The 24286-nt window shown below is 37.7% G+C and overlaps 1 protein-coding gene across 1 annotated transcript in view; it reads right to left on the reverse strand.

The window, feature by feature from the left end:
- LOC132598118 (synapsin-2-like) overlaps window positions 1-24286 on the reverse strand; it is a 679754-nt gene that overhangs the window by 64751 nt on the left and 590717 nt on the right. The window contains exon 4 of the mRNA XM_060308007.1: window positions 10223-10396. Coding sequence (XP_060163990.1) covers window positions 10223-10396 — 174 coding nt within the window. The remainder of the gene's footprint in view (window positions 1-10222; window positions 10397-24286) is intronic.

A 24286-nucleotide genomic window follows, 5' to 3' on the forward strand; every position in this document is an offset into this window, starting at 1 on the left:
TCCATTATGTAAGTGAGGTGTGAAAGTCCCCCACTATTACTGTGTTACTGTCAATTTCCTCTTTTATAGCAGTTGCCTTATGTATTGGGGTGCTCCTATGTTCGGAGCATATATACTTATAATTGTTATATCTTCTTCTTGAATTGATTCCTTGATCATTATGTAGTGTCCTTCCTTGTCTCTTGTAACATTCTTTATTTTAAAGTCTATTTTATCTGATATGAGTATTGCTACTGCAGCTTTCTTTTGATTTCCATTTGCATGGAATATCTTTTTTTTTTTTTTTGGCGGTACGCAGGCCTCTCACTGTTGTGGCCTCTTCCATTGTGGAGCACAAGCTCCAGATATGCAGGCCCAGTGGCCATGGCTCACAGGCCCAGCCGCTCTGTGGCATGTGGGATCTTCCCGGACCGGGGCATGAATCCATGTCCCTGCATCAGCAGGCGGACTCTCAACCACTGCGCCACCAGGAAAGCCCATGGAATATCTTTTTCCATCCCCTCACTTTCAGTCTGTATGTGTCTCTAGGTCTGAAGTGGGTCTCTTGTAGACAGCATACATATGGGTCTTGTTTTTGTATCCATTCAGCAAGCCTGTGTTTTTTGGTTGGAGTATTTAATCTATTCATGTTTAAGGTAATTATTGATATGTATGTTCCTATGACCATTTTCTTAATTGTTTTGGGTTTGTTTTTGTAGGTCGTTTTCTTCTCTTGTGTTTCCTACTTAAAGAAGTTCCTTTAGCATTTGTTGTAGGGCTGGTTTGGTGGTGCTGAATTCTCTCAGCTTTTGCTTGTCTGTAAAGCTTTTGATTTCTCCATCTAATCTGAGTGAGATCCTTGCCAGGTAGAGTAATCTTGGTTGTAGGTTCTTCCTTTTCATCACTTTAAGTATATCATGTCACTCCCTTCTGGCTTGCAGAGTTCTGCTGAGAAATCATCTGTTAACCTTATGGGAGTTCCCTTGTATATTATTTGTCATTTTTCCCTTGCTGCTTTCAATAATTTTTCTTTAATTTTTGCCAATTTGATTACTATGTGTCTCCATGTGTTTCTCCTTGGGTCTATCCTGTATGGGACTCGCTGTACTTCCTGGACCTGGGTGGCTATTTCCTTTCCAATGTTAGGGAAGTTTTCGACTATAATCTCTTCAAATATTGTCTAGGGTCCTTTCTCTCTCTCTTCTCCTTCTGCGACCCCTGTAATGCGAATGTTGTTGTGTTCAATGTTGTCCCAGAGGTCTCTTAGGCTGTCTTCATTTCTTTTCATTCTTTTTTCTTTATTCTGTTCTGCAGCAGTGAATTCCACCATTCTGTCTTCCAGGTCACTTATCCATGCTTCTGCCTCAGTTATTCTGCTCCTGATTTCTTCTAGTGTAGTTTTCATTTTGGTTATTGTATTGTTCATCTCTGTTTGTTTGTTCTTTAATTCTTCTAGTTCTTTGTTAAACATTTCTTGCATCTTCTCGATCTTTGCCTCCATTCTTTTTCTGAGGTCCTGGGTCATCTTCACTATCATTATTCTGAATTCTTTTTCTGGATGGTTGCCTATCTCCACTTCATTTAGTTGTTTTCTGGGGTTTTATCTTGTTCCTTTATGTGGTACATAGCCCTCTGCCTTTTCATCTTGTCTATCTTGCTGTGAATGTGGTTTTTGTTCTACAGGCTTCAGAATTGTAGTTCTTGCTTCTGCTCTCTGCCCTCTAGTGAGTGTTACTTTATATGGCAAAAGAACTTTGCAGATGTCATTAAGTTAAGGATCTTTGGGTGGGGAGATTACTGGATTATGTGGGTGGGCTCTTAAGTGTAATCATAAGCATCCTTATAAGAGAGAAGCAGAGAGAGATCGGACTACAGAGAAGGCAGAGTGAAGATGAAGTAGAAATAGGTTTGAAGATGCTGTGATGCTGGCCTTCGTGATGAAAGAATGGCCCACGAGCCAAGGTGTACAAGGAATGTAGTTCTAGAAGCTGAAAAAGGCAAGGAATAGAGTCTCCCCTAGAAGATCCTGAGGGAGTGCAGCCTTGCCAACAGCTGATTTCAGCTCAGGGAAACCCATTTCAGACACTTAACCTCCAGAACTGTGAAAGAATAAATGTGCATTGTTTAAAGCTCCCAGGTTTATGGTAATTTGTTACAGCAGCCATAGGAAACAAATGCAGTGATGTACAACAGAACTTTCTTGGTCAGGGAGAGGCCTAACTATATTCTGAGATTTCTATAGGCTACTGATACGAAGTTAACTAACCAGGCACTCATGGGGTATCAGAATTCCTCTGTAGCAGGAGAACAAAACATCTACTGACTGCAAAAACATCTCACTGGCTGACACCCTTGTAACCCTAGTAACCCCAGGAAACTAAAGAGCTGGAAGTCTTCAATTAAGCCAGTAACTTAAGAAAAAGAGCCAGAATCTCACAAGGGAGACAGAACATTTACATCTTCATTAAAGGCTACTAAGTTATATGACTCAAGAAAGTCACTGGCAATCTCTTCAGATCAGAATTCCATTTCTGTGGTTTCAACCACAAAACCTCTGTGGATCTTACACTACATGGCAACTGTGGGATCTACTGTCACATTTTGGAAGCTAAATTATTTCTCCAGTATTTTGACTTGCAACAGGGACCCAAGTAAAAGTTATGAGGTGGTCAACATTTTTGTATGTTATCATAAGTCAGCTCTCCAAGTTTTCCTATACTGGGCATCTGGTTTATTATCAGATGATATCATTCCTTTTATAAGGCGGTAGCAGAGCTAAATGGGCACTGATCTTGGAGTCAAGAGGTTAATGCCATCTGATTAGGCAGGGGAGGAAGACACAAAAGGAAAGTTTAAATGCTGAAATAATGGAAGAATGTCCAGTAGGCTTTAAAATTGATACTTAGAGTATCCCTGAAATCAGAAGTACAACACCCATGACTATTTTTTTAAAATATTTTCTAATCTTTTGCTTCTACTTTCCATACTTGACTCACTTTACTCTCAGTGGTGTAACAAAAGAAAGTATCAGTTTCTGGATTTTGAAGCATAAAAAAATGGCTAGACATCCTGTAATTATCCCAGTAGTTTCCAAGACAGAATAACACCTATTCTTTATTCCAAGCCCCAGACCTAAAATTGAATATCTTATAAATATAAGTACCTCTCTGAGGAGTAGAGAGGTGTATGCACATTTAAATTAAATGATTAAAAAGAGTTTTATCTGAGGTACAACTATGGGATTGTTCTCAATATGTAAATAAAGACTAAAGGTAAGGAGTATAATACATATAATCCAACGTTTAAGAATGCAGGTTACAGACTAGACTGCCATGTTTGAATCTCAAGCCCCACTACTAGCTGTATAACTCTGGGTGAGATGTTAATTTTTCTAAGCTTTATTTCACTAATCTTTAAAACGATGATAATAATAGTACCTACCTCCTAGGGCTATTTTGAATATATATACATATATAATACACATAAATGTGCTCAGTACAGAGCTTGAAAAATATTAAATGCTCAATAAATGTCAACTACTTATAGATGGCCTTGAGACCAATAAGAATATGAATTGAAATAGCACATTAAATTATAATTTGTCATAATATTGTTTGACAAATAATGACTGAAGGGAAAAAGCTAAGGAGACATTTTAGATATGCAACTGGTTACTAAAAAAAATTTTATGTAATATATATACAACTTGTTTTTTATTACTATGAAAACAAGTTGCATATATTTTGAACACCAAAAAGATCAAAGGATATATAAGAAAAAGTCCTCCTCTTACTGCAGAACTTCAATTCCATTCTACAGAAGTAACCCCACACACGTACACAGACATGCACATATGCATTTGTGTGTGTATATGTAATATTATCCCAGTTTGACTCCCTGATTTCCTTCTTTTTCCGCTACCAGAAATTCTTTACCCAGCAGCCAGAGTGAGCCCTAAAATATACTATATTATGTCATTTAATTTCCTTGTTTCAAACACTCCAATGGTTTCCCATCAGACTTAAACAAAATACGAACTCCCTCTGCATTACAAAGAGTTGTGCGCTCTGGCCGCTGCCTCTCCTTTTGACCTTACCATCTTCCATCCTTCCCAGACCAAGCTCGGGGCACACTGGCTCCCCCTGGATGCAGAACATTCGGGCTCAGTCTGGCCTCAAGTCCTTCACTCTGTTTCCTCTGCTTGGTATGCTCTTCCTCATGATCTCTGCATAGTTCTATCTCTTGTTTTATTCAGATCTCAGAGGAAACCTGGCTCCAGCTGAGGACTTGCTGACAATACAATCCACATAGCCACCTGGTCCTTCTCCAACATCTCAAGCTATTTTGAGTCTCTGCATAACATTGAACACTGCTGTATATTTTTCTGGTTTGTTTGCTTCTTTTTATTTATTCATATGTTTATTTGTGTAGTTGCCAGCTTCCCTATTCCCTAGAACAGAAGCTCCCTGAGAGCAAGACTTGATCTTTTTCATTCCTGTGCTTCTTTCACCTGGAAGAACTCTGGAATTCAATAAATGCCTAATCATGCTTCAGATATTTTTGAAAGAATGGATGAAGGAAAATGAATGAGGTTTGTTTAGGTTCTTTTCCCAAGTACTTGTAAAAATGTTGCTAGCATCATAGTTAGGCATACATCTTGTACATGTCAGTTAATTGCCAAAAGTTTAATTATTGAGTCAAAGCTATGTGCAATTTAAATTTTCATAGTTTTTCCAAATCGCCTTTGAACAAAGTTATACCAATTTATATGATGAGTGGATACCTTGAGTCTTCTCTTAAGTGACTTTATGTCACAATATTGGAGACAAATTATCTCAATTTGGGATAAAGCTTGGGACACTATGATTTCATAACCTTGCAATGCAAAAAGGAGAGCCAAAGTGCAGAAGTCACAATGGCTCTTCTGAACACTGAAGAATACACATTTACTGATGATTAGAGGAATTAAAGTGAGAAGCATGCACACCTACTCTTAAAAAATTTTTTTTAATTGAAGTATAATTAACTTACAATATTATATGTTTCAGGTGTACAACATACTGATTCAATAGATTATACTCCAAATAAAGTTATTATAAAATTTTGTCTATATCCTCTGTGCTGTATATTACATCCTTGTAACTTATTTCTTGTATACCTAGCAGTTTGTACCTCTTAATCCCCTTAAACTATCTTGCCCCTGCACTAATCCCTCTCCCCTCTGGTAGCCACTAGTTTGTTCTCTGTATCTGTGAGTCTGTTTCTGTTTTGTTTTATTTTTTAGATTTCACATATAAGTGAAAACATATAGTATTTGTCTTTCTCTGTCTGATTTATTTCACTAAGCATGATACCCTCCAGGTCCAGCTATGTTGTCACAAAGACAAAATTTCATTTTTTATGGATGAATAATAATCCATTGTTTGTGTGTATGTGTGTGTGTGTGCGTGTGTGTGTGTGTATATATATATATATATCTCACATCTGTTGGTGGACACTTGGGTTGTTTCCATATCTTGGCTAAATAAGGCTGATATGAACATTAGGGTGCATACATCTTTTCAAATTAGCATTTTCCTTTTCTTCAGATAAATACCCAGGTATGGTATTGCTGAATCATATGGCAGTTTTATTTTTACTTTTTTGAGGAACCTCCATACTGTTTTCCATAGTGGTTGCACCAATTTACATTCTCACCAACAGTGTATGAGGGTTTACTTTTCTCCACATCTTTGTCAACACTTGTTATTTGTTATCTTTGATGATAACCACTCTGATAGGTGTGAGCTGATATCTCATTGTGGTTTTGAGTTGCATTTCTCTGATTATTAGTGATGTTGAGCACCTTTTCATGTGCCTATTGTCCATCTGTATGTGTTCTTTTTTTTTTGGCCATGGCATGTGACTTGTGGGATCTTAGTTCCCCAACCAGGGATTCAACCTGTGCCCCCTGCAATGGAAGCACAGAACCCTAAGCACTGGACCACCAGGGAATTCCATCTGTATGTGTTCTTTAGAAAAATGCCTATTCAGATCTTCTGCCCATTTTTAAATCAGGTTATTTTTTTGAAATATTGAGTTCTTTACATATTTTGGCTATTAACCCATATCAGACATATAGTTTGCAAACATCTTCTCCCATTCAGTAGGTTTTTCTTTTCATTTTGTTGATAGTTTCTTCACTGTGCAAAACCTTTTTAGCTTCATGTAGTCTCATTTATTTAGTTTTGCTTCTGTTTCCTTTGACTAAGTAGACATATACAAAAAATATTGCTAAGACCCATGTCAAAGAGTGTACTACCTAGGTTTTTCTTCTAGGATTTTTATGGTTTCAGGTCTTACATTTATGTCTTTCATCCACTTTGAATTTATTTTTGTATATGGTGTGAGAAAGAAGTGCAATTTGATTCTTTTGCCTGTAGCTGTCCAGTTTTCCCAGCACCACTTGTTGAAGAGACTGTCTTTTCCCCACTGTATGTTCTTGCTTCCTTTGTCATGGAGTAACTGACCATATGTGTGTGGGTTTATATCTGGGTTCTCTATTCTGTTCCATTGATCCATGTGTCTGTTTTTGTGCCAATACCATACTATTTTGATGACTGTAGCTTTGTAGTATAGTCTGTTACAGAATGGGATAGCTCTAGCTTTGTTCTTTTTTCTCAAGATTACTTTGGCTATTCAGGGTCTTTTATGATTCCATAGAAATTTTAAGATTATTAGTTCTAGTTCTGTGAAAAATGTCATGGGTATTTTGTTAGGGATTACATTAAATCTGTAGATTGCTTTGGGTAGTATGGACATAACAGTATTAATTCTTCCAGTCCATGAACACAGGATACCTTTCCATTTATTCGCATTGTTTCAACTTTCTTCATCAATGTTTTATAGTTTTCACAGTACAGGTCTTTTACCTCCTTGGTTAAATTCATTCCTAGGTATTTCATTATTCTGATGCATTTGTAAATGGGATTGTTTTCTTGAATTCTCTTTCTGATAGTTCATTATTAGTGTATACAAATGCAAGAGATTTCTGTATATTAATTGTGTATCCTGCAACTTTACTGAATTCATTAATAGTTCTAATAGATTTTGGTGGAGTCTTTAGGGTTTTTTACATATTTGTCATCTGCAAACAGTGAAAGTTTTCCTTCTTCCTTTCCAATTTGGATGACTTTTATTTCTTTTTCTTTTCTGACTGACATGGTTAGGATTTCCAATACTATGTTAAATAGAAATGGTGAGAGTGGGCATCTTTGTCTTATTCCTGATCTTAGAGGAAAAGCTTTCAACTTTTCACCATTGAGTATGATGTTAACTGTGAGTTTGTCATAAATGGCCTTCTGGTGAGGTATGTTCCCGCTACCTAACTTCATTGAGAATTTTTATCATGAATGGATGTTGAATTTTATCAAACTCTTTTTCTGTATCTATAGAGAATGTCATGCGATTTTTATCCTTCACTTTGTTAATATGGCATATCACACTGATTGATTTGCAGATATTGAACTATCCTTACATCTCTGGAATACATCCCACTTGATCATGATGTATGATCCTTTTTATGGATTGTTGAATTTGGTTTGCTAATATTTTGCTGAGTATTTTTACATCTATGTGCATCAGGGATATTGGCTTTTAATTTTCTTTTTTTTTTTTTAGTGTCTTTGTCTAGTTTTTGTATCAGGGTAGTGCTGGCCTTGTACAATGAGTTTGGAAAGGTTCCATCTTCTTCAATTTTTTGGAATAGTTTGAAAAGCATAGGTATTAACTCTTTTCAATTGTCTGGTAAAATTCCCCTGTGAAGCTGTTCAGTCCTAGACTTTTGTTTGTTGGAAGTTTTTTGATTACTGATTCAACATCAAAACTAGTCATCAGTCTGTTCAGTTTTTCTATTTCTTCCTGACTCAGTCTTAGAAAATTGTATTTTTCTAGGAATTTATCCATTTCTTCTAGGTTGTCCAATTTGTTGGCATATAATTGTTTATAGTATTCTCTTATGATTGTTTGTATTTCTGTGATATTGGTTTAACTTCTCCTTTTTCATTTCTAATTTTGTTTATCTGAGCCCTAAGCTTTTTCTTAATGAGCCTGGCTCATCAATTTTGTTTATATTTTCAAAAAACAGCTATTAGTTTCATTGATTTTTTAATTATTTTTGTTGCTATTTTATCTCCTCTCTGATCTTTATTATTTTCTTATTTCTTCTGAATTTGGGCTTTGATTTTTCTTCTTTTGCTAATTCCTTTAGATGGAAAGTTAAGTTGTTTACTTGCAATTTTTCTTGTTTCTTGGGAATAGAAATAGACCTGTTTTATAAACTTCTGTCTTAAAACTGCTTTTTTGCATCCCATAGATTTTAGGAAGTTATGTGGTTATTTTCATTCATCTCAAGGTATGTTTTGATTTCCTCTTTGACTTCTTTATTGATCCATTGGTTTTTTATTAGCAAGTTGTTTAGCCTCCCCATGTTTGTGATTTTTCCCCACTTTTCTTCCTGTATTTGATTTCTAGTTTCCCACCCTTATGGTTGGAAACAATGCTTGATATAATTTCAATCTTAAATTTATTATGACTTTTTTTATGGCTTAGTATGTAATCTATCCTGGAGAACATTCCACATACACTTGAAAAGAATGTGTATTCTGTTGTTTTGGGGTGGAATATACAGTAGATATTTACTAAGTCCACCTGGTCTGATGTGTTACTTAAGGCCACTGTTTCCTTATTGATCTTCTGTTTGGATGACCTATCCATTGATGTAAGTGGGGTATTAAAGTTCCCTACTATTATTGTATTACAGTTAATTTCTCCCTTATGTCTGGTAATATTTGCTTTATATATTTAGTTACTCCTGTATTAGGTGCATACATGTGATCACTATAGCCTCTTCTTGGATTGACCCTCTTTTCATTATATAATGCCTATTTTTGTCTTTTATTACAGACTTTGCTTTAAAGTATACTTGATCTGATATGAATGTTGCTATCCTAGCTCTATTTTCTTTTCCATTTTAATGGAATATCTTTTTCCATACCTTCACTTTCAGTCTGTATGTGTCTTTAGCTCTGGAGTTTTTTTTTTTTTTTGGTAGGCAGCATATTGATGGGGCTTATTTTTTTGTTTGTTTGTTTTTTGTTTGTTTTTTTTTATCCAATCAGCCACCCTATGTCTTTTTTGGATCATTTAGTCCATTGACATTTAAAGTGCTTATTGATAGGTATGTATTTGTTGCCATTTTGTACTTGTTTTCTGGTTGTTTTTGTAGTTCTTCTCTGTTCTTTTTTCTTTTAGTCTCTTACCTTGTGATGTGATGATTTTCTTTAGTGTTATGTTTGGGTTCCTTTCTCTTTATTTATTTTGTGTGTGTATCTATTGTAGGTTTTTGATTTGTGGTTACCATAAAGTTCATATATATCAACCTATAACTATATCTGCTTGTTTTAAGTGGATATGGCTTGCTTTTAAAAGCCTCTCATTACCCAGGAGTCTTATGTTTATATTTTTAGCAGAAAACAGGTGTCTTCCTAATCAACATTCATCATAATTTTTCCAAGTGTGTAGGTGTAGTTTACAACAACAAAAATCTTAGTGTATGAGAATTGGATTGAGACTCAGAAAACAATGGCAAAAACAGGTATCCTGTTCAAAAAGATTCTCAAATTCCATGAGTTTCTCTCCACTAAATGTTTCTTTCTCTTGCCCTTTGAGTCATCTGTGCCAAGAACCTCAGAGTTCTGTGTAGTAGTAACTGGAAAATACCCTACTAAGTAATTTATATCTGTATGTTAATATCTGTTTAACTATATCAACAAGGCCACTGATGAAAGTGGGAGCCTACAGCCTCCACTGACTGTTCTGTGCCACTTTGAAAGACACCCTCTCCCAGTGTAAAAACAACCAACTAAATTCGTAAGCAACAGCCAGGAGAAAATAAAACCAGAGATCTACATACATTCAGCCTTCACACTAACACCATTCTGAAAATTCTGCCAACCTATTTCACCTAGAAATGACTTTAAATAAGACATCAATTTTCAGCAAAAAATCATCCAAGCATGCCATTTAAATGCCTAAGATATTCTCCATTGCTCATCTTTTTTACTCAAGAGTAGCATACTCTTGCTTTAGAAGAGTTATAACATTGGAAATACTGCTCACTTAATAGAGAGATACCAACTCTGGATTCAAAATGTACCTGCATAAAGCATCCAATTTACTAAATACAGAAAAATGGAGTACTTACAGCAGGATGTCCAGTACAGTAGGTATAGCTGGCATGCGATTGATAGTGCAAGCTTGCTCTTGGAAAGGAGTATGTATTCCAGGCTGGTTGGTTGCTGTTCCACTGGGAGCTGAAGCCAGGACTCATGGTCACTCGAGACTTACTGGTTTGGTAGCTTCTCACTGTGGAGCTAGACTATCAAGAAAAAAGAAATGCAATGTAAAGACAGCTCTGTATAGAACCCAAGTCAGCTGTGTATAGCAGTGTGCATTCCCATGTATGATCAAGGCACAGGACTTGGCTGGTTAAAGGAAATGTGTGATTTCCTAAGAGGAGGCATAAAATGCTGTTCTGGTTAGTATAAAAGTGTTTTCTCACTATTAGAATTTTGATGATCACAAAGCACAAAGGCTCATTGAAATTAATCTTATTGAAAATAGTTTTTCTTAGTTGCAACATGTAACTCCATCCTCCAGGAATGAGATACACTTTACTGGTGACAGCAACGGTGATATTTTCAATTACATAAATATCCTTTCATTACAAGGTTCACCTTAGAAATTCACCATTAGTTTTATCTGAATTCAGTAAACAAATATCTTCATTTACAAGGGCTGGATCGAGGCACAGGTTGGTTCCTGACTCCAAATGGTCTTCAAATTCCATGAGGCTATGACTCTCCTGTGGGGCACATCAGCAGAAATCTGTACACATTTCAACATGTCACCATTCCACTACCTAATGACAGAAAAATGATGAAGGATTTGAAATCATCATTTACCCCCAGCTGGCCCAATGTAATTAAAAATAGAGGAACCGGAAAAAATCAATTTGTCAAATGTTAAATACATCTAGTTGTTCATAATTGTATATGGGGTAGAATGGACTGAAAACAAAATTCACTTGTGTCTTCTGTCCTTCTTTGTCCTCAGATGGCCATGGGATATAAAGCATATAATAGTTTCTTTTCAGAGAACACTTTCTATCATCAAATTGCAATAGCTACTTACCCAAGTAGCACAGTAACTTTCACAATAAATTCTATTTATAAATCTATGGGCACATGCCAACTCAATCACTGGGAAATGTGCTAATCTCATTGCCATTATATTCAGAAAACCTAATGGGGAAGAAACTTTTATCTGAGATTGTGTTTCCCATTGGGCTAGAATCTTTTTTTTTAATTAATTAATTTATTCATTTTTGGCTGCATTGGGTCTTTGTTGCTGCACATGGGCTTTCTCTAGTGGCGAGCGGGGGCTACTCTTCGTTGCGGTGTGCAGGCTTCTCATTGTGGTGGCTTCTCTTGTTGTGGAGCATGGGCTTTAGGTGCATGGGCTTCAGTAGTTGTGGCACACGGGCTCAGTAGTTGTGGCTCGTGGGCTCTAGAGCACAGGCTCAGTAATTGTAACGCACAGGCTTAGTTGCTCCGCGGCATGTGGGATCTTCCTGGACCAGGGCTTGAACCCATGTCCCCTGCATTGGCAGGCAGATTCTTAACCACTGCACCACCAGGGAAGCCCTGGGCTAGATTCTTATGCCATTAGATAGAGGAACAACTTTTCTGAAGACAGATTTGGGCATCTTAAAATAACCAAAAAAAAAAAAAAATTAAGGACCTCAGCAATTCAAACGTAGTAGTCAGATCTATTTCTCTCACAATAGCTTCAAAATAGTTGGCAAGGGAAAAGTAAATTTAAATCAGTGATTTACTCACAGACAATTTAAAATATTTAAGGCAAAAATTGGAGAACCAATTAGCCTTGGTAAGGTAGACAGACTTACTTGACTGTCTGTATCCAGTCTCATCCCCATCATCACCCTAACCATGTGTGCTATACAAGTGTTCAATATGTAATAGAGAAGAACAAATCTGACTCCATATTAGATCTGTTCTGTTGCCTGTGCTTAGTCATGCTGGCTCTGCACCTTTTGTAAAAGAATGTTGCCTATTACCTGAAATATATAGGATAGCCTATTCTCAGGGCTCTGATCTTTGAGTCAATTCATACAGAGATAAAAAGTTATAGAACAGAGAATAACATTTGTCTTGTTGGAGGTTTACAGGAACATCATGACCTGACCTATGTGGACAGCTGCAAGAACAAAGGATTCCTACACCAAGAAGTCTGCAATGACTAACCACGCCCCTCCTTCACCTTGCTTTTAAAAGTGCTTTGCTGAAACCCTTTGAGGAGTAAGGGGTTTTTTGGGCATGAGCCACCTGTTCTCCTTGCATGGCCCTGCAATAAAACTTTCTCTGCTCCAAACTCTGGTGTTTCAGTTTGTTTGGCCTCACTGTGCATTGGACACACAAACTTGCATTTGGTAACAAATAGCTCAATGAGATGGGCAGGTACAGCAGCACAAAAGCACAGACTATTGCACACCTCCTTAGAACAAACCTGTGCTGGAGCAGCAATAGTGGACTTCTATAAAATTAGGATATTTGTGCTCGGTTCTAGGTACAGAAGCTCCATATTCACATAAAAAGCCCGTATTATTTTTTTTTTTACACATATACAGTCACTTCAAAGACTAAATGAGCCCACCCAGAAAACTGCCTTTGGCACTGAAAATGTCTTTGTTTCTGCATCTATGGACACTAAACCTAATCACTCTCACTAGGTCAGTTGATTCTATAGGTAGCTTCTTCAGACTAGACATGTTTAGGTACTTTATCTCTTTTCACATTTAGATTGGCTCAGGGATTTTTAAATTCATGGAGAAGCAGGCAGTATATGCATAAGTAAGTTTGGAAATATCCTCATCTATTAGTTTAATTATGTTCCCAAATAACATCAGTCTCTACTCAGTGATTTTATTCATGGAGTCTTCCTCCTGCACATTCCTTTCTCTCGTTTTGCAAAGCTCATGCTCAAGTTACACCTGTATTTGCTCCCATTCCCCCATGATGCCTGTGGCTTTAGTGGCCTCTTGCCTTCCTGCTCTCACAAAGCTCTCACAGTGCTGCTCAAACACTGTAGCATGTGATTATGTTGTTTTGTATTGTTTCCTTACTATGTAAATTTCCGCTCACCAACCAGGCTGAGAGCCTAATGAGGTCAAGTTCATGTGTTGCCTTTTCTACAGCTCCAAGGAGTGTTTATCCTTCTGGGAGCCTCTAACCATTTGACCTGTGAAGCCTCTAACCATGTTTATCCCCTCACCATTGCAATCATCTTTCTCTTGGACTCCACAACCCTTCTGGCTATACCTTCTTCTCTCACCCCCTTGCTTCTCATTCTCTTTGTTTGCCCTAAATGTGGTCTTTTGCCAGGGCTTAATCCTCAGTCTGTGTTCTTCACTCTTTTAACTTCCTTCCTTTGTGATCTCATACATTATCAAAGCTTTAAAAAGATGATTCTCAGATATCATTTAACAGTACCAACTCTCTCCTAAATTCCAGTTCCAGATCTTAAAATATTTGTTGGATATAGAGGTATAACCCTTAAAAATCACCACAAAGGGACTCCCAAGTTGAAATTACAGTGTATAAAATTAAATGAATTCATTGTTTTACTCTAAAATTTTATCTTTTATAATTTTTAAGATTCTGTTAATATTCTGGCAATAGTTTGAAACCAACAGCCTTGAAACCTTAGAAAATCTTTGACTCATTTATCTGTCCTCCAAGTTCCATCATCAGTGTCACCAAATTCTATTGAATCTTTTCAGTAGTTATTGAATTGATGTTGCCCTTTCCATTCTCATTAGCGCTATGCATTTTTAGGGTTTTAACAGTTTATATCTGAGTCACTAAAACTACATCAAGAACCTTCTACCTTGAGCCTTGATTAACTGTCTACAATGACACTAGATTAGTTTTTTCTAGAAACCTACTTTATTGTATTACTTCCTGCTGAAAAAATGTTCAATGACTCCCCACTATCTATTAGACAAAGTCCAAACTTGCTAGTCTTTCATTTGAGATTCTAATTTGATCCTAAACAGCACTGCAAGTCTTATTTTTTTGTCCCTTTTCATGTACTCTCAAGCTCCACGTAGATTGTAAATCCAAATGTGATTTGTACAACCATGCCATTGTTACAACCCATCTTCCTTCCTGTAATGTCTTCCCCTCCTCTCAGCTCACATTTCAATGATCCTACCAGACTCCACCTTTTCTGGAAAACCTATTTCAACGCTCAGTCACTAGCCCATAGGGACGTTTCTTCTACCAGGCACCGATATCACTAATTTTCGATCGTATTCATCTGGTCCTTTCATTTGCGTGGGTACCCAGGAAATCAATGTCATAACTTCATGAGCATATCATCAAATCTCTTAGTCTTACATACAATTCTTATGTCCCAACATGCATCTTTCTGGAAATGTGTCTCATCTGTATTTCTCCAGAAGAGGATCGCAATGCAAGAACTTGAGTACAAGTAGTTCACTTTGGAAGCGATCCTAGAGAAAATCAGTCAGAGAATGGGAAATGTGACAGAGAGAGGATGAGCTGATAAGTTTACATCATTGAATAAGTGATTACTGTAGAGAACTAAGGTTCAATTCCATTGAGGGACCCTGGGAGACAGTGTAAACCACACTTCAGAGTTATTTTACCCAAAGTGCAAGGAAGATGGTGTATTTAACCTCCAATTCCCATTCATCATTGACTGAGGGTTGGTCCTGAAACATTAACCCCCTGGCATTTCAGGCCTGCCCTACACATAGGCCAAAAGAAAGTTCTCATGTATAGAGTTCCAGGACATTGTATACATGCTCAGGGAAAGTAAGTGCTAAGAAAGCAGGGGCAGACCATCGACAGCATCTGCTGCTGAGTGGAGGACTCCCTGAACTTCTCTGTATCTGCCAGAGAACCCAAGATACTCACATTTTCCTTTCGAACAGCTAAGAGCAGGACCTCAAAAATATTGGTCAAATTGGCTTGACTAAACTACCATTAAGGACTTGAAAGGACAATGCGCAAACATGTTGGGATAGCGGGTAAGCATGGTGAAAGGTGCTCAAAATCATTAATCATCAGGAAAATATAAAAATAAAGCTGCAATAAGATACCAGTTCATACCCACTAGAATGGCTGAAACTAATAAGACTGACAACTCTAAATGTTGGTGAAGTTATTGATGACCTAGAACTTTCACATGTTGTCAGTGGAAGGGTAAAATGGTATAGCTACTGACTGGTAGTTTCTTATAAAATTAAACACACTTCTACTTTAGGGCCCAGCAATTCCAAACCCAGTTATTTACTCCAAATAAAATATTTTTACACAAAAATGCTTTTATAAGAGTGACCATGGGGACTGCCCTGGGGGTCCAGCGGTTAAGACTCCATGCTTCCACTGCAGGGGGCACAGATTCAATCCCTGGTCAGGGAACTAAGATCCTGCATGCTGCGTAGCATGGCCAAAAAAAAAAAAGAGTGACCATGGCAGCTGTATTCAAAATAGCCCCCAAACAGAATTTACTCAAATGTCTATTAACAGGTAAATGGATTTAAAAAAAAAGTTATATTCATGTAGAAGAATACTACCCAGTGATAAAAAAGAAATAAACATCCAATACACACAACTACATGGATGATCTCAAGATTGTACCAAATAAAAGAAGACTAAGAATGGAACAAAAGTTATTTGTGATTTTATGTATGTGAAGTTCAAGATAAGGAAAATATATGTAATAATAGAAATAAGAAATTGGCTCAATACCACCTCACACCAGTCAGAGTAGCCATCAACAAAGTCTACAAATAACAAATGTTTAAGAAGGTGTGGAGAAAAGGGAACCCTCCTACACTGTTGGTGGGAATGTAAGTTGGTGCAGCCACTATGGAAAACAGCACGGAGGTTCCACAGAAAACTAACAGAATTGCCATATGATCCAGCAATCCCACGCCTGGGCATATACCCAGACAAAGCTATTAATATACTTCAAAAAGGTACCTGCACCCCTATATTTATAGCAGCACTATGCACAATAGCCAAGACATGGAAACAACCTAAATGTCCATCAACGGATCAATGGTACATATGTATAATGGAATACTACTCAGCCATAAAAAAGAACAAAATAATGCCATTTGCAGCAATGTGGATGCAACTAGAGACTATCAAACTAAGTCAGAAAGAGAAAAACAAATACCATATAATATCACTTATATGTGGAATCTAAAATATGGAGTAAATGAACTTATCTATGAAACAGAAACAGACTCACAGACATAGAGAACAGACTTGTGGTGGTCAAGGGGGAGGGGGGTGGGGGAGGGATGGATTGGGAGTTTGGGACTAGCAGATACAAACTAGTATATATACAAAATGGATAAACAAGGTCCTACTGTATAGCACAGGGAACTATATTCAATATCTGGTGATAAACCATAATGGAAAAGAATATTAAAAAAAAGAATGTATATACGTGTATAACTGAGTCACTTTGCTGTACAGCAGAAATTAACACAACATTGTAAAACAACAATACTTCAATAAAAAAAGAAATAAGAAAGTGGCTCCTTGGGGAATGGAGGGGAATTGACTAAAAAGGGGAATAAGGTACTTTTCTAGGGTGATAGAAAGGCTTTCCATCTTATTCTGGAGGGTCATTACATTAATGCATACATTTGCCAAAACTCATCAAATGGAACATTTGAGATCTGTGCATTTTATTATGTCTCAATTAGATCTCAATCAACAAAAAATACACTGCCATTGCAGAAGGCTGATTCTGAATTTTCCATCGTAATGGAGGGTAGAGATGGCCCAGAAAACTGAAGCCCACTGACCCCCAAATCCTAATTTTCTAGACCCCATACTTGGCTAATCTGAGTTCTGCTATCTTTTCCCTCCTTGGCACTCCCTCTGAGAGCAATGCCAGGGAACATGTGACAGCCAAAAGGCAGGCAGCCAGAGAGAAGAGCAAAGAGTCTGGATAAAGAGACTCTGAATAACCGAGAGCTGGCAGCATCATCTGGTGTCTGCCAGCAGATTGGGGGCAGGGCCCCCCAAAGGAAGGGCCCTCTGACATGCTTCCAGAAAGTACAAAGCTGTACTTTTGCTGTTCTACCTACTCAGTCAGCACTAGCAAACAAAAGGAAGAGAAGGAAAGGGGCAGAAGGAGGCTGCACTAAGTTAATGAGAAAGAACGGAATAAGTAATACTAAGATTTATAGACACAACTGAATGAGTTTTACGAGGAGACAGTAAGACTTAATGCTTACATGCAACATCCCATCCATCAGACACATTCTAAGTGTTTCATATTTACACTGCCATAACTCATGTATTACTCATGTTAGGAGGTAGTTCCTATAATGATCTGTATTTTATAGGCGAGGAAACTGAGGCAGAAAGAAATAAGGTAACTTAAAAACACAAGGTAATATAACTAGTAAGCTGTTGAGTTGAGATTCAAATCCAGACAAATGACTCCATAACCCACGCTCTCAACTACTCTACCATTACACTGTCTTAGTTTGGATTTTCTCTAAAACAGATTCTAAGGTAAGGATTGTTTGTCTGTTTGGAGGGTTACAAAAATCAAGAGGGAAGAAAATGTGAGTCTTCTTCAGAAAATGAGAATAAAAAATCTACATGAATGTGCATTATTGAGATGTATGCTATAAAGTAAAAAGCACTGGATTCTCCTGAAACCACTGAAAAGGGTTCAAAATGTCCCCGAGAATTATCCACGGAAAGATGCTGGAGTGTTTGTGGACTGGCCTCTGTCCCCTCACTGGTTCAGAGTTGCCCTCAAGGTAATGATCACCCCCAGCACCTTCAAGCTGCATTTGGGCATGGGAGATTGAGCTCTCTTGGCATCAGAGAAGGGCCTGGGGCGAAGGTGGAGAGACACACAGGTAGACTCAGTTAAGATGCTGTCAGTGCTCAGTGAGTAAAACTGTCCTTCACAGTTGCAGCTGAAATCAGAGATGAACCAGGGATGGGCTTGTGGGGATTTGACTGATTACCAGAGGAAGCTACTATAAACACATCTCTGAGGCTAGTAAGTAGAAGGGGAATGATCACAATAGCAACGTTTATTGACACCTGCTGCTGTGTCTTTCACGCACTGTCTCTCTGAATCCTCAGAACAAACCAACGACAGAGGTGTCATTATCCCCATTTTACTGAGGAAGAAACTGGGATGTACGGTGGTTAGACAATGTCCCTAAGGACACATTGCTAGAAAGGATACAGAGCTACAGATGAAAAGTTCAAAGAATGCAGAATTAGGGTTGGTTATGTGATTAGCAACTTGTCATCTCCAAAGAATAAGGCTTAGGAATGAACCACATACTCCATCTGAAAGAGAGATTGAGAGAAACCATTATAGGTATGTATTAATATAAATATATATAGACAATCAACAATCCAAAAAAGCACAAAATTGTTGTAAGATGTAGGCATGAGCACCACTCACTGTATGGAATAACACCATCTTTCCCTGTTGGTGACATCATTATCACATGATAATATACCACCGTTAACTCAAGTTCAATTACCATGATGATACCATAGCCAACTCAAACTGTCCACATTTGAAAGTTGCTCAGTCTCCATCAGTGAATGTGCTTCTCAGCAGGAAGAGATTGCAAGATAATTCTAGAAATATAATCAATAAATGAACCCTGAAATTATTTTCAGTATATTCCAATGTAATCTAAAAATACATCAGCAGAGCTGGAACTCCCGGCTCAGGGACTCTTCCCTCTGCCGTCACGGAACTGCCCCAGAGTCTGAGGGGAGGGCGGCCTCACTGAGGCTGCCGGCTCTGGAGGGGCAGCAGCAGCCAAAGCCAAGACATTCCTGGGGACCGTGGGCCGGTTGTTTCAACAAGTAACTTAAAGACAAAATGGAAAAATAAGGAGGTCTGTGCCTGAGATCATGTTGATGTGAAACCAGGGACGGCCACCTTGTGCCAGTTTTGGTGATGATGGGATGCCATTAGGGATATGACTTCATTAAACACGAGAGCCGTGCAGATGAAAGGCTCTTGGTGCTCCAGCCAGGAGTCAGTGCTGTGCCTCTGAGGTGGGGGAGCCAACTTCAGGACACTGGTCCACAAGAGACCTCCCAGCTCCACATAATATCAAATGGCGAAAATCTCCCAGAGATCTCCATCTCAACACCAAGACCCAGCTTCACTCAACGACCAGCAAGCTACAGTGCTGGACACCCTATGCCAAACAACTAGCAAGACAGGAACACAAGCCCACCCATTAGCAGAGAGGCTGCCTAAAATCATAATAAGGCCACAGACACCCCAAAACACACCACCAGATGTGGACCTGCTCCCCAGAAAGACAAGATCCAGCTTCATCCACCAGAACACAGGCACTAGTCCCCTCCACCAGGAAGTCTACACAACCCACTGAACCAACATTAGCCACTGGGGACAGACACCAAAAACAACGGAAACTACGAACCTGCAGCCTGCAAAAAGGAGACCCCAAACACAGTAAGATAAGCAAAATGAGAAAACAGAAAAACACACAGCAGATGAAGGAGCAAGGTTAAAACCCACCAGACCTAACAAATGAAGATGAAATAGGCAGTCAACCTGAAAAACAATTCAGAATAAAAAATGATAATAATGATAATAATGATGATCCAAAATCTTAGAAATAGAAGAGAGAAAATACAAGAAACAGTTAACAAGGACCTAGAAGAACTAAAGAGGAAACAAGCAACGATGAACAACACAATAAATGAAATTAAAAATACTCTAGAAGGGATCAATAGCAGAATAATGGAGGCAGAAGAACGGATAAGTGACTGGAAGATGAACTAGTGGAAATAACTACTGCAGAGCAGAATAAAGAAAAAAGAATGAAAAGAACTGAGGACAGTCTCAGAGACCTCTGGGACAACATTAAATGCACCAACATTCGAATTATAAGGGTCCCAGAAGACGAAGAGAAAAAGAAAGGGACTGAGAAAATATTTGAAGAGATTATAGCTGAAAACTTCCCTAATATGGGAAAGGAAATAGTTAATCAAGTCCAGGAAGCACAGAAAGTCCCATTCAGGATAAATCCAAGGAGAAACCTGCCAAGACACATACTAATCAAACTATCAAAAATTAAATACAAAGAAAACATATTAAAAGCAGCAAGGGAAAAACAACAAATAACACACAAGGGAATGCCGATAAGATTAACAGCTGATCTTTCAGCAGAAACTCTGCAAGCCAGAAGGGAGTGGCAGGACCTATTTAAAGTGATGAAGGAGAAGAACCTACAACCAAGATTACTCTACCCAGCAAGGATCTCATTCAGATTTGATGAAGAAATTAAAACCTTTACAGACAAGCAAAAGCTGAGAGAGTTCAGCACCACCACACCAGCTTTACAACAAATGATAAAGGAACTTCTTTAGGCGAGAAACACAAGAGAAGGAAAAGACCTACAATAACAAACCCCAAACAATTACAAAATTGGGAATAGGAACATACATATTGATAATTACCTTAGAGTAAATGGATTAAATGCTCCCACCAAAAGTCACAGACTGGCTGAATTGATACAAAAACAAGACACATATATATGCTGTCTACAAGAGACCCACTTCACCCTAGGGACACATACAGACTGAAAGTGAGGGGATGGAAAAAGATATTCCATGCAAATGGAAATCAAAAGAAAGCTGGAGTAGCAATTCTCATATCAGACAAAATCGACTATAACATAAAGAGTATTACAAGAGACAAAGAAGGACACTACATAATGATCAAGGGATCAATCCAAGAAGAAGATATAACAATTGTAAATATTTATGCACCCAACATAGGAGCACCTCAATACATAAGGCAAATACTAATAGCCATAAAAGGGGAAATTGACAGTAACACATTTGTAGTAGGGAACTTTAACACCTCACTTTCACCAATGGACATATCATCCAAAATGAAAATAAATAAGGAAACACAAGCTTTAAATGATACATTAAACAAGATGGACTTAACTGATATTTATAGGACATTCCATCCAAAAACAACAGAATACACATTTTTCTCAAGTGCTCATGGAACATTCTCCAGGATAGATCATATCTTGGGTCACAAAACAAGTCCTGGTAAATTTAAGAAAATTGAAATCATATCAAGTATCTTTTCTGACCACAACACTATGAGACTAGGTATCAATTACAGGAAAAGATCTGTAAAAAATACTAAAAGCATGGAGGCTAAACAATACACTACTTAATAATGCAGGGATCACTGAATAAATCAAAGAGGAAATCAAAAAATACCTAGAAACAAATGACAATGGAGACACGACGACCCAAAACCTATGCGATGCAGCAAAAGCAGTTCTAAGAGGGAAGTTTATAGCAATACATTCCTACCTTAAGAAACAGGAAACATCTCAAATAAACAACCTAACCTTGAAGCTAAAGCAATTAGAGAAAGAAGAACAAAAAACCCCCGTTAGCAGAAGGAAAGAAATCATAAAGATCAGATCACAAATAAATGAAGGAAATGATAGCAAAGATCAATAAAACTAAAAGCTGGTTCTTTGAGAAGCTTGAGAAACCATTAGCCAGACTCATCAGGAAAAACAGGGAGAAGACTCAAATCAACAGAATTAGAAATGAAAAAGGATAAGTAACAACTGACACTGCAAAAATACAAAGGATCATGAGAGATTACTACAAGCAACTCTATGCCAATATAATGGACAACCTGGAAGAAATGGACAAATTCTTAGAATGCACAACCTGCCGAGACTGAACCAGGAAGAAATAGAAAATATGAACAGACCAATCACAAGCACTGAAATTGAAACTGTGATTAAAAATCTTCCAAGAAACAAAAGCTCAGGACCATATGGCTTCATAGGCGAATTCTATCAAACATTTAGAGAAGAGCTAACACCTATCCTTCTCAAACTCTTCCAAAATATAGCAGAGGGAGGAACACTCCCAAACTCATTCTACGAGGCCACCATCAACCTGATACCAAAACCAGACAAAGATGTCACAAAGAAAGAAAACTACAGGCCAATATCACTGATGAACATAGATGCAAAAATCCTCAACAAAATACTAGCAAACAGAATCCAACAGCACATTAAAAGGATCATACACCATGATCAAGTGGGGTTTATTCCAGGAATGCAAGGATTCTTCAATATACGCAAATCAATCAACGTGATACACCATATTATCACACTGAAGGAGAAAAACCATATGATCATCTCAATTGATGCAGAGAAAGCTTTTGACAAAATTCAACACCCATTTATGATAAAAACCCTGCAGAAAGTAGGCATAGAGGGAACTTTCCTCAACATAAAAAAGGGCATAAATGACAAACCCACAACCAACATCGTCCCCAATGGTGAAAAACTGAAAGCATTTCCACTAAGATCAGGAACAAGACAAGGTTGCCCACTCTCACCACTCTTATTCAACACAGTTTTGGAAGTTTTAGCCACAGCAATCAGAGAAGGAAAAGAAATAAAAGGAATTCAAATCGGAAAAGAAGTAAAGCTCTCACTGTTTGTAGATGACATGATACTGTACATAGAGAATCCTAAAGATGCTACCAGAAAACTACTAGAGCTAATCAATGAATTCGGTAATGTAGCAGGATACAAAATTAATGCACAGAAATCTCTGGCATTCTTATACACTAATGATGAAAAATCTGAAAGTGAAATTAAGAAAACACTCCCGTTTACCATTGCAACAAAAAGAATAAAATATCTAGGAATAAATCTACCTAAGGACACAAAAGACCTGTATGCAGAAAATTATAAGACAATGATGAAAGAAATTAAAGATGATACAAATAGATGGAGAGATATACCATGTTCTTGGATTGGAAGAATCAACATTGTGAAAATGACTCTACTACCCAAAGCAATCTACAGATTTAATGCAATCCCAATCAAACTACCACTGGCAATTTTCACAGAACTAGCACAAAAAATTTCACAATTTGTATGGAAACACAAAAGACCCTGAATAGCCACAGCAATCTTGAGAACGAAAAATGGAGATGGAGGAATCAGGCTCCCTGACTTCGGACTATACTACAAAGGTACAGTAATCAAGACAGTATGGTACTGCCACAAAAACACAAATATAGATCAATGGAACAGGATAGAAAGCCCAGAGATAAACCCAAGCACATATGGTCACCTTGTCTTTAATAAAGGAGGCAAGAATATACAGTGGAGAAAAGACAGCCTCTTCAATAAGTGGTGCTGGGAAAACCGGACAGCTACATGTAAAAGTATGAAATTAGAACACTCCCTAACACCATACACAAAAATAAACTCAAAATGGATTAAAGACCTAAATGTAAGGCCAGACACTATCAAAATCTTAGCGGAAAACATAGGCAGAACACTCTATGACATAAATCACAGCAAGATCCTTTTTGCCCCACCTCCTAGAGAAATGGAAATAAAAACAAAAATAAACAAATGGGACCTAATGAAGCTTCAAAGCTTTTGCACAGCAAAGGAAACCATAAACAAGACCAAAAGACAACCCTCAGAATGGGAGAAAATATTTGCAAATGAAGCAACTGACAAAGGATTAATCTCCAAAATTTACAAGCAGCTCATGCAGGTCAATAACAACAACAAAATAAAAGCCAATCCAAAAATGGGCAGAAGACCTAAACAGACATTTCTCCAAAGAAGATATACAGACTGCCAACAAACACATGAAAGAATGATGAACATCACTAATCATTAGAGAAATGCAAATCAGAACTACAATGAGATATCATCTCACACCAGTCAGAATGGCCATCATCAAAAAATCTAGAAACAATAAATGCTGGAGAGGGTGTGGAGAAAAGGCAACCCTCTTGCACTGTTGGTGGGAATGTAAATTGATACACCCACTACAGAGAACAGTATGGAGGTTCCTTGAAAACTACAAACAGAATTACCATACAACCCAGCAATCCCACTACTGGGCATATACCCTGAGAAAACCATAATTCAAAAAGAGTCATGTAGCAAAATGTTCATTGCAGCACTATTTACAGTAGCCAGGACATGGAAGCAACCTAGGTGTCCACAACAGATGAATGGATAAAGAAGATGTGGCACATATATACAATGGAATATTACTCAGCCATAAAAAGAAACGAAATT

This window comes from Globicephala melas, chromosome 11, assembly GCF_963455315.2.
Source record: "Globicephala melas chromosome 11, mGloMel1.2, whole genome shotgun sequence".
Lineage (NCBI taxonomy): Eukaryota > Metazoa > Chordata > Mammalia > Artiodactyla > Delphinidae > Globicephala > Globicephala melas.